Source organism: Taudactylus pleione, unplaced genomic scaffold (assembly GCF_031769625.1).
Source record: "Taudactylus pleione unplaced genomic scaffold, aTauple2 ptg000113l, whole genome shotgun sequence".
NCBI lineage: Eukaryota > Metazoa > Chordata > Amphibia > Anura > Myobatrachidae > Taudactylus > Taudactylus pleione.
The window spans coordinates 3714559-3726476 of NW_028284515.1; the positions used below are offsets into that span (position 1 = coordinate 3714559).

General features: G+C 41.7%; 1 protein-coding gene across 1 annotated transcript in view; it reads left to right on the forward strand.

The window, feature by feature from the left end:
• Positions 1 to 1084, forward strand: part of LOC148525054 (uncharacterized) — a 124791-nt gene extending 123707 nt beyond the window's left edge. Inside the window, exon 5 of the mRNA XM_088471184.1 lies at positions 255 to 1084. Coding sequence (XP_088327310.1) covers positions 255 to 1084 — 830 coding nt within the window. The remainder of the gene's footprint in view (positions 1 to 254) is intronic.
• The last annotated feature ends 10834 nt before the right edge of the window (positions 1085 to 11918 follow it).

Below are 11918 nucleotides of genomic sequence, written 5' to 3' on the forward strand. Positions count from 1 at the left end.
CGTTAGGCACCCCCAGGGGATGGTAATGGTTAGGCACCCCCCGGGAGTCTTTGGTTTAGGGTGCGGGGAAGGGGGGTTTAGGTTTAGGCACTTACAGGTGAGGTTAGGGTTAGGCACCCCTAAAGGAGGATATTGTGTACTGCGTGCGTACACAATATTGTGATCCTTAGTGAATCAGGCCCATAGTAAACTGTAAAGGGAAAATATATAACCATTGTCTTCAGTTACTAACAATGATTATCTTTGTTTTGCAGCCAGTCCACAAATCTCCTATGAACACCGAAGGGCTATTGTAAAGTCTTTCTGTGACAAAAAAAATCTCACCAAATCGTTCTTTGCATTGAACAAAACAGTCGCTGCTCAGTTGTATGTGGAACACAGCCACAAATTTATATACTGTGAGGTGCCAAAAGTGGGCTGCTCCAACTGGAAGAGAATCATTTTCCTACTGAATGAATCTCTTGGATTTACAATAGAGAAGCTCAATCATTACGACATTCACATATCTCCTTTACTAGTCAAGTTAAGCTCGTACCCTCCTTCTCAGCAGGGTCAGCTCCTTGCAAATTATACCAAAGTAATGATCACTAGAGACCCATTAGAGAGGGTGGTTTCAGCCTATAGAGACAAGTTCCTCCATAAAAGGGACCTTTACTATAGTATAACTATTGCAAATGAAATAAAAAAAAAGCTTAGGAAAAATAAAAACTTGACAGAAAATATTACTTTCGAAGAGTTTGCTCGCTACATTGTTCTACAAAACCCTCAATATACAGATACTCATTGGAAGCCAATGTATAACCTCTGTGATCCATGCAATATCCATTATGATATTATTGGCAAGTTAAAAACCATAAAACAGGACGCAGACTATATTTTGAAGGTCATTGGGGCACCCAAAAATCTCAGCTACCCCGATGTAAAGTATCATTTTGATGAACCCCGGACAAATGATCAAATTAGAAGACAATACCTGAATATACTACCTCCTAGTCTGTTTAGACAACTTCAGAACTTTTATAATGTTGACTTCACCATGTTTGATTATAAACAATACAATGAAATCTTAAATGAGTACGGTTAATAGATACAGTATATTGGTCAAAATGCTTTCATTGGACCTGTGTTGTTCTAGATCTCTTCCCTCCTCACCTTCTACAGTCCATAAGCACCCAGTTTTGAAGAATAATTGCAGTAGTTACTGTCACGCTCCAGACTATTAAAACTACTTTCTTACCACTCTGGTGCCTGTCCAGGATAGTATAAAGGTCCTCTCACGCTGCACATCACTCCCAGCTGGTGCTGAGGTCTGTCTGTGCTGCTCCTACCCCATCTGCTCAGTGTCCTGTTACTGAGCATGGATATTACTCTCCGCAGCCTCTAGCTCACAACGTGTCTTCCCAGCATGATGGCATACAGGCTACACACCAGAGTTCCCTCCTAAATAACAGTATGGGCACAGCCATGTTGGACTCTGTCACCTGACGCTCTTCCTCCACTCAGAGTGCTGCTCCCAGCTGATCGCAGCGTCCAATCCCTGGAGATCCTCCCCTATAAATTCCATTTCCAGACTGGCCTCTGTTGCCAAAACAATGTTGCTTCTTGCTGAAGTTACAGCTCAGTGCTGAGCTCCCAGGTACTCTGTATCTGAACAGTCCCAGTCCGTTATATCCAGTTCCTAGATCTGGTAAACAAGTCTCCTGTACCATCTTGCACACCAGTCTGGTTTTTACCACTGAGACTTGTTCTTACAGTTACCATCGGTCCCAACCGATGCTTCCAACATCAGATTCCTATCAATTAAGTTCCTCAATTCATCAACATCGGTCCCAACTGATCAAGTTCATCAATTATTCAACAGCGACCTCATATCATTAAATTCCTCAATTCATCTACATCGAACCAATCAATCAAGTTCATCAATATCAGACTCATCAATTAAGTTCTTCAATTCTTCAATATCGGTCCCAACCAATCAAGTTCATCAATTCTTAAACATCGGATTCAAATCTATCAAGTTCTTCAAATCATCAACATTGATCTCAGGGCTCGATTCAGACCTGCTAGATGCGTTCACTCGCTAGATGCGTATAAAAATTCAGCAGTCTATGCGCAGTGAGCAAACGCTTCCCGATCGCTCGCACAGGTTCCCGCACGCGCATTGCGATGTGTACGCATGCGCAGAATGCAAACAATTGGCTGGCTGCGTGGGAATGCATCCGATGATGCTGGATTGAGAGCTGGATCGGTTTGAGGACCAGATCCAGCTCTCAATGCAGCATCATCGGTCCAAATCTGATTGTGTTTTTTCATTCAGTATTATCATCTCCAGTTCTTATTCCAACCTGCTGTTTAATAAAGACATTTCATTTTTGTCCTCTTCTGCAGCTCCTCTGCCTCCTCACAGCAATACATAAGGGAAGACCTGGCTCACACCACCCAGGTTTATCTATCTACACACAAACACACAAATTATAAATATTTTTCAATAAAAAAACACTTTGTTAGAGTGTCAATAAAGGATCTTTATATTATACCCATCCTTAATTTCCAACTTCATAACAAATTTCTTATGTCTGGTACATTTACTTTGCCTAACTGCCACGTAACAGTTTACCCATTCATACTATATATTACACTACAAACTTCTATTAAAGATCACCACTTATCTGCGGCAGTGCATGCAATCACACTGAAGTTTTCGCTATAACTTACAGAACTCCAGTTTTACTAGACATTATTTTACCTGCTGCACCTCCTGCTCCTCCTGTTACTTCTGGATTGCCTACTTCTTGCTGTTGTGCAATCTTCACAGGTAATTCCTCAGGGATTTGGATTAACAGACAGACAGTAAAAAGGTTGACAGTGTCTAGATAGACAACAGATGTTAGACAGTCAATAGGTCGACTGGAACAAAAGGTTGACAGGGACAAAAAGTCGACACACTAAAGGTCGACATGTAAGAGAGTCGACAGGTACAAATGGTCGACATGGTCAAACTGTTTTCTAGCCCTAATCTTTACTCTAACTCTCCCCTTGGTGCCTAACCCTCCCTCCTGGTGCCTAACTCTAACCAACGGGGTAGGTGCCTGAACCTAACCATCCCTTCTAGCGCCTAATCCTAACCCTCCATCCTGGTGCCTAATCCTAACCCTCCATCCTGATGCCTAATCCTAACCCTCCATCCTGGTGCCTTATCCGTCAGGGTAAATGTCTAACCCTAACCGTTGGAGTAAGTGCCTAACACTATCCCTCCGGTAAGTGTCTAACCCTAAACCTAATCCTAAAAAAAAAAATCATATTTCGACTATTTTTTGATCGACCATTTTTGAGTCGACCATTTGACCATGTCGCCCATTTGTACCTGTCGACCTTCTTACACGGTTGACCTCTAGTGTGTCGACCTTTTGTCCCTGTCGACCTTTGTCCCAGTCGACCTATTGACTGTCTAACATCTGGTGTCTATCTAGACATTGTCGACCTTTTTACTGTCTATCTATATAAAATGACAGTTAAGGGCTGATTGGTTTGAGCACCATTTACCATACTCTATATGTTTTATCACTCATTGTGAATGATACAACTCATTGATAAATGAGGCCCTGAGTCCTGGGAACAACCAAGTACAATTAGGGCCTGATTCAGACCCGCTCGCAAGCACTATGTGCTCGCAAGCGGGTCGATGGTTGTGCATTGCGCACATGAGGCGTGCGCAAGCCCCGTAGCGAGTGAGAAATTCACTCGCTCTGGGGCTCGCTATAAACGGGGTGGCTGTTGATGTTGATCGACAGCTCGCCCCGTTTTGTAGGAAGGGTGGGGGTGTGGCTGGACAAATGGAGGTGTTCCTGAAGGAACGCCTGCAGGGCCAGATTAACAATGGGGCGGATGGAGCTACAGCTCCAGGCCTCCACATAAAAATAGGCCCATTGTCATGACAACATGATGTTGACTGGCCATCTGCTCTCCACACGGTCAGCCATAAATCATAAGTAGTAAATTTGTATTTCTATTTACCTCACAAAATGAAGGATTTTTTTTCTTTTACATATTTAGGGAGACATTGGAGCAGAGAGTATAGGGGGTACACGCCCACATGGCACTGACCACACCCACACAGCACTGGTCACGCCTCCTCTGCTTCTCATAATAGGCCCTTTGGTCATTTTCAGCTCCAGGCCCATGTGGCCATCAATCCGGCCCTGAACACCTGCCATTTGTGGGCAGCTCTACTGACATCAGTGGGGGGTTAGGGTTAGGCACTAGGGGGGAGGTTAGGGATAGGCACCCCTAAGGGAGGGTTAGGGTTAGGGGAGGGAGAGGGTTAGGTATAGTTAGTCTACTTACCTGTCGGGATCTTCACTGCAGCCGGACTTCCAGTGTCGGAATTTGAACCGCCGGACATAGGTCCAGCGGTCATTCATACCGATCCCCTTTCAACCACAAGTGTGTTTGCTGAAGATGACCAGCTCACACAAGATATGAGACTACAGGGCTGCATTACAGAAGCTGAATGAAACCTCCAGATATATCAGCTAGCTGTTTCCACTGTGGAAACTATACCAAATGAGACTTGACAAAGTAAAGGACATGCATGTGCACATAAATGTAATCCTAGAAATATGGGACCTGATTCAGAGATGAACATTATAGCTGCAGCAGCTGCAATTTTCGCAGCTCTGGATGTGCAAAAATATGCTAATGTAACAGCCGCAGACACTTGTATTGAGATGCCCACCGGAGCCTTCATAGCAGTCCGAAACTGTGTACACATACACATCATTGGATGCAGATCAGACAAACATGGACTCCTTGAGTGAGAGTCTATGGCCATGCAGCACTGCCGCCGTACCTGAGGATCTAGAGCCATGTTCTCTGTATGCAGGATTGCAGACACTGCCGAAACACTCCCTGAAAACGTCCGAAACACACCTCCATGTTAGCTGTCACTCTCCGTTACCTGCCACAAAACGTTTGCTTTCTGTCAGTCACTTGCGATTGAATTCTCACTGCAACTGTAATTGCAATTCAATGGCCTGTGCATGCGCAGTGTGGTTAGGACACATGTGCAGACCACCAATAATCACTCGACTGCGTGAACATTTGAATAGCGCGCAAATCTGAATCAGGCCGATAGTACTCCGGTCAATGGGCGAGAATATAAAGTGTGACTATTTGGTAGCACTGCTTCTGTGCACTGTCTGCCTAACACAGTGCACTGATCAATGCCCTTGAAACATGGCCTGAAACTGAAGTAAAGCAAGACATTGTGTAGACCAGACTTATGGATGAGTACCAGCGTAGAAAGGAACTCATACATGACAACATGGACACTAGAATGGCACTTTAAACCAATAAGAAATAATGTCCTTTAGTAGATGCAAGAAACCGGGACAACCAAAGAAAGATTTCTCAATATGTAGTGCAGAGCAACAGAGAAAATATCCAAAAGGGTCCAAGCAGACAGTTAAAAGCACAATCATTGACACATGTACAAATCAGTGGCGTGGATCTTGCAAAGCAAGAGAAGACCATCTGTCCCATTTATTGTGCATAGATTGAGGTATACACATGATGATTGCTAGAAACTTCTTTACAGAACCCTTTTCTGTATTACAAAGTGATAATCTTTGATAGATGGAAGTTGTATCACCACTGAAGAAATTAGGCATAGTTTATTCAAATGCTCCAATACAAATGGGAACAATATGGTATTACTAGTAATGGATGTTCAGTATGTCTCGAGCTTGTGGGACAGGCTCTTGTCTGTAAATTGCATAGTGGTTAAAGAACTTACCATCAAAATCCAAGATGACAAGTTTATTATACTCAGTGGAAGAACGATGACATGCAAAGTCAAAACATATAAACACCAGATGAGATTAAGCACACACAGATCTAATAATTTAATTCATATGTGGCATTGACACTTGGGACACAGAAACGTGGACAGTATACAGCAACTGCAAAAGCAAGACCTGACAGAGGATCTCAGCTTGTCCAAAAAGAAGTAGAAGCAGAGCATCAAGACAGCTCACTCTCACACAGTATATGGTTATGTGTGTGGTCCTATGAACTGACTCACACCAGGAGGCAACAGGTATTCACTGACTTGTATAGGCTACCACGCAGTATATTAAATTACTTATCCCTTGGACTTGACTAATAAAGCGATGCTATGGTGGCACAGGCCTGTGCATGCACATTCATTCTTGCCATATTATTATATGAATATAGATTTATCAACCATTTTTAAGGGAATTTCTGATAATTGGGATAATTGGGAGAGTGTCAGTGTTATGATGTTGTCAAGAACTGCTTTTGTCAATCGGTATTGCGAATTTTGAGCTTTATTCAGTTGCAAAAATGAGTGCCAGCAGGTTCTCAAAGTTCATTACCTTGTTGCTCCTCAATCAGATAATGGATAAGTTCCCTCGTCAGAGCATACCAAGCCACAATACGGAGTTTGCAGTGAAAGCTCAGCACAAGGTATTTCCATTGTACAATTACAACAGCGATGGACAACTTGAGAGGAAGGCAGGTGAGCTCCTTGCTAAGCCTGCATAAGAATATTAGTAGACTTATATTAAGCTGGGTACACACTTAACAGATATATCTGCAGATGATGGTTGTTCATGCACACTGAACAACCATCATCTGTCTTCTGGCTGTGGGTCCTGCTGGCCGGGGGACATGTCGGTAGACCGCCCGTACACACAGCATGATGCCGCAATATATCCGCAGAAATATAGGGCATCGGCTGTGCAGCAGAGCTGACACGATATGTCCATGAACGACGTCGTTCACAGACAAATCGCTTGGACACACTGGCCGATGGGCACCCGATATATTGGCCGATCAATTGATCGCCCAATATATCTGCCAGTATGTACCCAGCATTAGCATGGCATTTAACTAAAATATTTTTAATCTTCAAAATATGTTACATTTTTAATGTTATTGTTATGTTAAGGTGAGATTTGTTTTATGACCTCACAAAGCCTGAAAATCAAAAGTGTTATATAATCTTGTTTTATCATTTTAATTTTATCATCTTCAAAATTTGAACAAGGTTTCATTGAAGCTACTGTATGTAACCCGCAAAATATGCTCTTTTATTCCATATCTCAGCATCAGACCTAAATTAAACTTAGGACATTCAAGAAAACATATTAATGTAAATTTAGTTTTAATTAAATCTTCTTCTCAGAGAAAGACTTGCTAAAATTAAATCATTACAGATATACTGTATATGTATTTATTTCATTCTATTTTTAAAGTATGCGGTATTTAGAATCAAAACTACATTATAAGTATATTTTGAACTTAGAAAATTTGTAAATATACACTATTTAAATTCTTTAAAAAAAAATAAATAAATCTTTATAACAAGTACATTAACCTTTGGTCATTTTTGTAAAATACATCCTGACAATGATTGAAGAGGGATATTAAACCTATATAATCCTGGCACATAATCAATCTGTCATGATGTTTTAGGTCTAAAGCTGGGTACACACCTGGGCAACAGGTGACCCCGAAACGCAGTGATGCGATGTTACAACATATTGCATCACCGTACACATTGCACAATCCGCTGTACGAAGGTGCAATTATTTGTTACATGTCTAATGTAACTATAACGCATTATCCGTCATATTGTCTCATCCGATGTGCGACCACCCAATTCGGATGTGTTCCTTGCGCAATACAGATATGGTATGCTATCACACCGTGTTGTTAACTGAAGATTCAGCACTCTCATGGAGTGAGATTGCTGTCACTCACAAAATGGTGAAACCGCTAAATCACAGATTGTGTGCTCACTGGAATACACACATGCATTCTATGCAACTGAAGGTCTGAACAGCTATAAAACACAAATTATAGGCCCACTGTCCCCACTGCTCTGTCTCTACCCCATCCATGCCACTCTGTCTCCCCTATCTGTACCCCTCTGTACCCCATCTGAGCCATACTGTTACCCCCATTCATGCTGCTCTGGGGGTTGCGGCTGCCATTGGGAATGGAGGGATCGCAGCAGGTATTGGAGATATCAGCTGTGGTCCTTCTGTTATACATTCAGGGGACACTAAATATTTGCCATTACCACCCGAAAATGGGGTAGAAGAGCAGCAAATATTTATTGATAAATGGCCCCGTGAGTGAGTTTCTGTAACACTAATTACAATTTTTATTTTAATTAAATGTAAGGAGAAATTATCATTAATATTATATAGTTAGAATAAGTTAATTGGTATTAAATTAATATGGTAAGATGATCAAGGTGGATGTGTTTAAAAAGTTAACACTTCTACTAATGGACATGTTTTTTTTTGTCTCATTATTTATGCCTCATTATTTATCTATTTTTAAAGCAACATTCCTTATTACGCGTATACTGTATGCATTGTATTTTTCGTATTTGATTATTGCATTAAGTGCATTTTTTGCTTGGTTCCAAAAATCAGACATTTGGCAAAACCCATCTGGAAATTCTGATTGCTCGTAGGTTGGATAATTCACTACAATAGCAATGTCAAAATGGAATAGTAATTGAATACATTTGGCAATAAAATTGACAATGTCATAATATAACAATGCAGTAACATTACATATATACAGCCAATAATACAGTGATAATGGTAGGAATGCAATGCAATTAGAGCAGTTCGTAAACTTTATCAGACTAACAAACATTGCAGTCTTTTTGAATGTCTCTGCTAGGTGGATACGTGAAAAACAAAATAACATTTATAACTGTTACTAGGGGGAAATTTACTAAGAATCGTGTTTGTTTGCATTACTGTACGAGTTTCCTGCGAAATTGCATCTCAGAGATTTACTAAAGGCAAACATGCATTCAAGAACACGATTCTGTACTGAAAGAGAAAGCAATACACGCAAATAGAAGTCAATAGACAATCGAACAAAACTGAAAGCACTTTCTATAGACAGGATTAGAACTCATAGATTTACTAAAGATCATGTTTCAAAACACGTTGGAACACGGACAGAACCCGCAACAGAATTGTCACAAGCCACCGCTGCATCTTGTCGGACAACAGTTCTCTGGGCAGCTCTCTCAGGACCATTGCTAGAAGAGGTGGAAGACGCGCTGCTACTCCGTGAAGTCCTCCTACCTGGCTGCTCCGTCATCTTTGCCTTGACCGGATTGGTTCCTTTTTCTTTCCCACTTGCTGGATACTTGGATGCCAGTGATAGCATCCAGTACATGCCTTCCGGTTCCTGTGGGTGGAATTTCATGTTCCTATATGTTCCAGCCCTCATGTCCAACGTGTATTTACATACACGCTTTTCAGCATCTGTGTGGATATCCTGCTTTAAAAATCACAGCAGTCTCAACCGCACTATTGCATTTGTATTTTGTTGTTCACATCCTCGTAGACTTAGCCGCACATCTGTGTGGATTTTCAGCATCTACTGTACTTCACAGCATTCTCAGCCGGACTGCAGTATCCGGGTGGACTCTACTATTTGACATTGCTGCAGTATCCGGGTGGACTCTACTATTTGACATTGCTGCAGCCTCACTTACACTGCAGTGTCTGTGTTGACTTTATGCTACAAGGTTCATGGCACCTTGCCAAGCATCAATCAGCCCTCAAGGCTGCAACGTGGTTTCCAAACCACCATCTCGGGACTTGGTCACAAAACCACATCTAGCCAAGTAACATCAGTCCTCAAGCCTGCAACTTGGTCACCAGACCAAAACCTTGTCAAACATCTACCAGCCCACAAGGCAGCGACTTGGTCCCCAGACCACAACCTTGCCAAGTAATATCAGTCCTCAAGACTGCGACTTGGTCACTAGACCAAAACGTTGCCAAACATCTACCAGCCCTCAAGGCTGTGACTTGGTCACCAGACCACAACCTTGCCAAGTAACATCATTCCTTAGACTGCGACTTGGTCACCAGACCACAAACTTGCCAAAACATCAACCAGCCCTCAAGCCTGCAAACTGGCCTACCCAGCTTCACTCATGACAAAGACTATCTTCTCTATTATCCTCATCGCTTCATATTATCCTCAGCATTATTGCTTCATATTTTGGCGACCCAGTCTCACTCCTGACAAGGACTTTCTTTCAGTTGTTTCTATCGCTTCATATAATCCTCAGCACTATTGCCTTAAGTCAAAGGTGAATCTTCTCCTAGATCCATAACAAGAATAGAAGAATCACATAGACGACCTAATGAGCAGCATGTTTGTGTGTGTCTGAACTTTACCCATTTGTCCCCACTTAATGATGATGGCAATAAAAGGCACCCAAATCACCTGCACCAATCTTGCTGACTAAAACATGGCTGAGGTCAGTTTCACTGACTGTGGTATGTACATGGGATACCTTGGACTTGACCAACTGATTGAAAGGACCCAGGAGCAAGACACTCAGTAGAATATTCACTTAAACAGGTACTGCACTCCCTCCATAGAGCTAGGTTTTTCTGTGTCCATTGAAACCAAAATGCAGTGTCTGATGGGGAGGTCATACAGATGTTCCACCTCAACAGTAACAACTTAATACATCTGTATGCAATAAGGGACAGGAAGGCTCCCGCCTGAAACCCCTCAACCTGCACTGCAGCAAGCGATGGTACACCCGCCACTGCTGCTGGACAGTGAGCTGGGACCTGAGACATCTGTCTGATCTCCTATCCCAGGGACCACCATTACAGAGAGCCACCTCCCAGTAACCACTGATTTTTCATAACAACAAACGGTGGCTCACCAATATATGCTGCTGCAGAGTCGACTGAAACTCGGTGAGTCTGTCAGTCTCTGAGCCACCAGTTGTTGTCACACAGCGTACCTGAATTTACATATCAGGCATAATTGTATATGAACATCTGTGTGTGATTTAGCGATGCCAAGGTTAACCCTGTAATAGCCACAGTGAAACAAACGTCGGTGTCCAGCTGTTGTGAATACTACATACATATGTTTGTACCTATGCACTAACTTTAGGAGAGCTATCTCTAGGTCTTGATACTGCTGGATCCCAGGGTTTGGTAGTGCTGAATCAGGGACAGAAGCTCATACACAACTATACCTGATATGTATACTATCATACACCTCTAGACTCCATAGAATCATATTCATATATTCTACTTAAGTGTGATTACGTGGATATATATATATATATATATAAAATTGCGTGGATAATATATATATATATATATATATATTTATATATTATCCATGAAAATATATATATATATATATATATATACTACACCGGTTGATGCGGCACTCCTGGCCCAGGATGATCACAGACTTATCAACGTGATTGACAACGTTTCAGTGCATTTTTGTTATTATGGCACTTTCATCAGTTCTAATAAACATAACAAAATCTCACTTTAAATACACCATGTGGACGCTGTCAGCCAGACTCGGGACCTCCCACCCGGTCGGCGGTGCTAAGTGTGTGACGTCATCACGAGAGGGACCAATGCGTCCCAATTGGAGTGTCATCTACGTGGTCCCATCACCATAGTAACATTTTAAACAAAGAAACAAATCATGGTGACTATAGTTACAAACGTGATACATTGTACATTAATATCAATATGCAAGATTGAGCTAAATCTATGACATACATGAAACTAATTTATTATCTTATCTTAGCCTCAAATAAAAGCTAGGATTTAGTGGCTGCATTATATTGTGTTATTGCAACGGTGTCTATAGGTCACCATTGCCGTAATGACCTCCTTTTTGTAGCAAACTGACAACTATTTATACTGCAGCAATAAATAACTAAAGACTTGTACTATATGTTATCCTATTGACAGACAGCATTATTATGAGGCAATACAAACTAGATGTACAATTAGTACTATCACATATTGACCTATAGACACCGTTGCAATATAACACAACATAATGTAGCC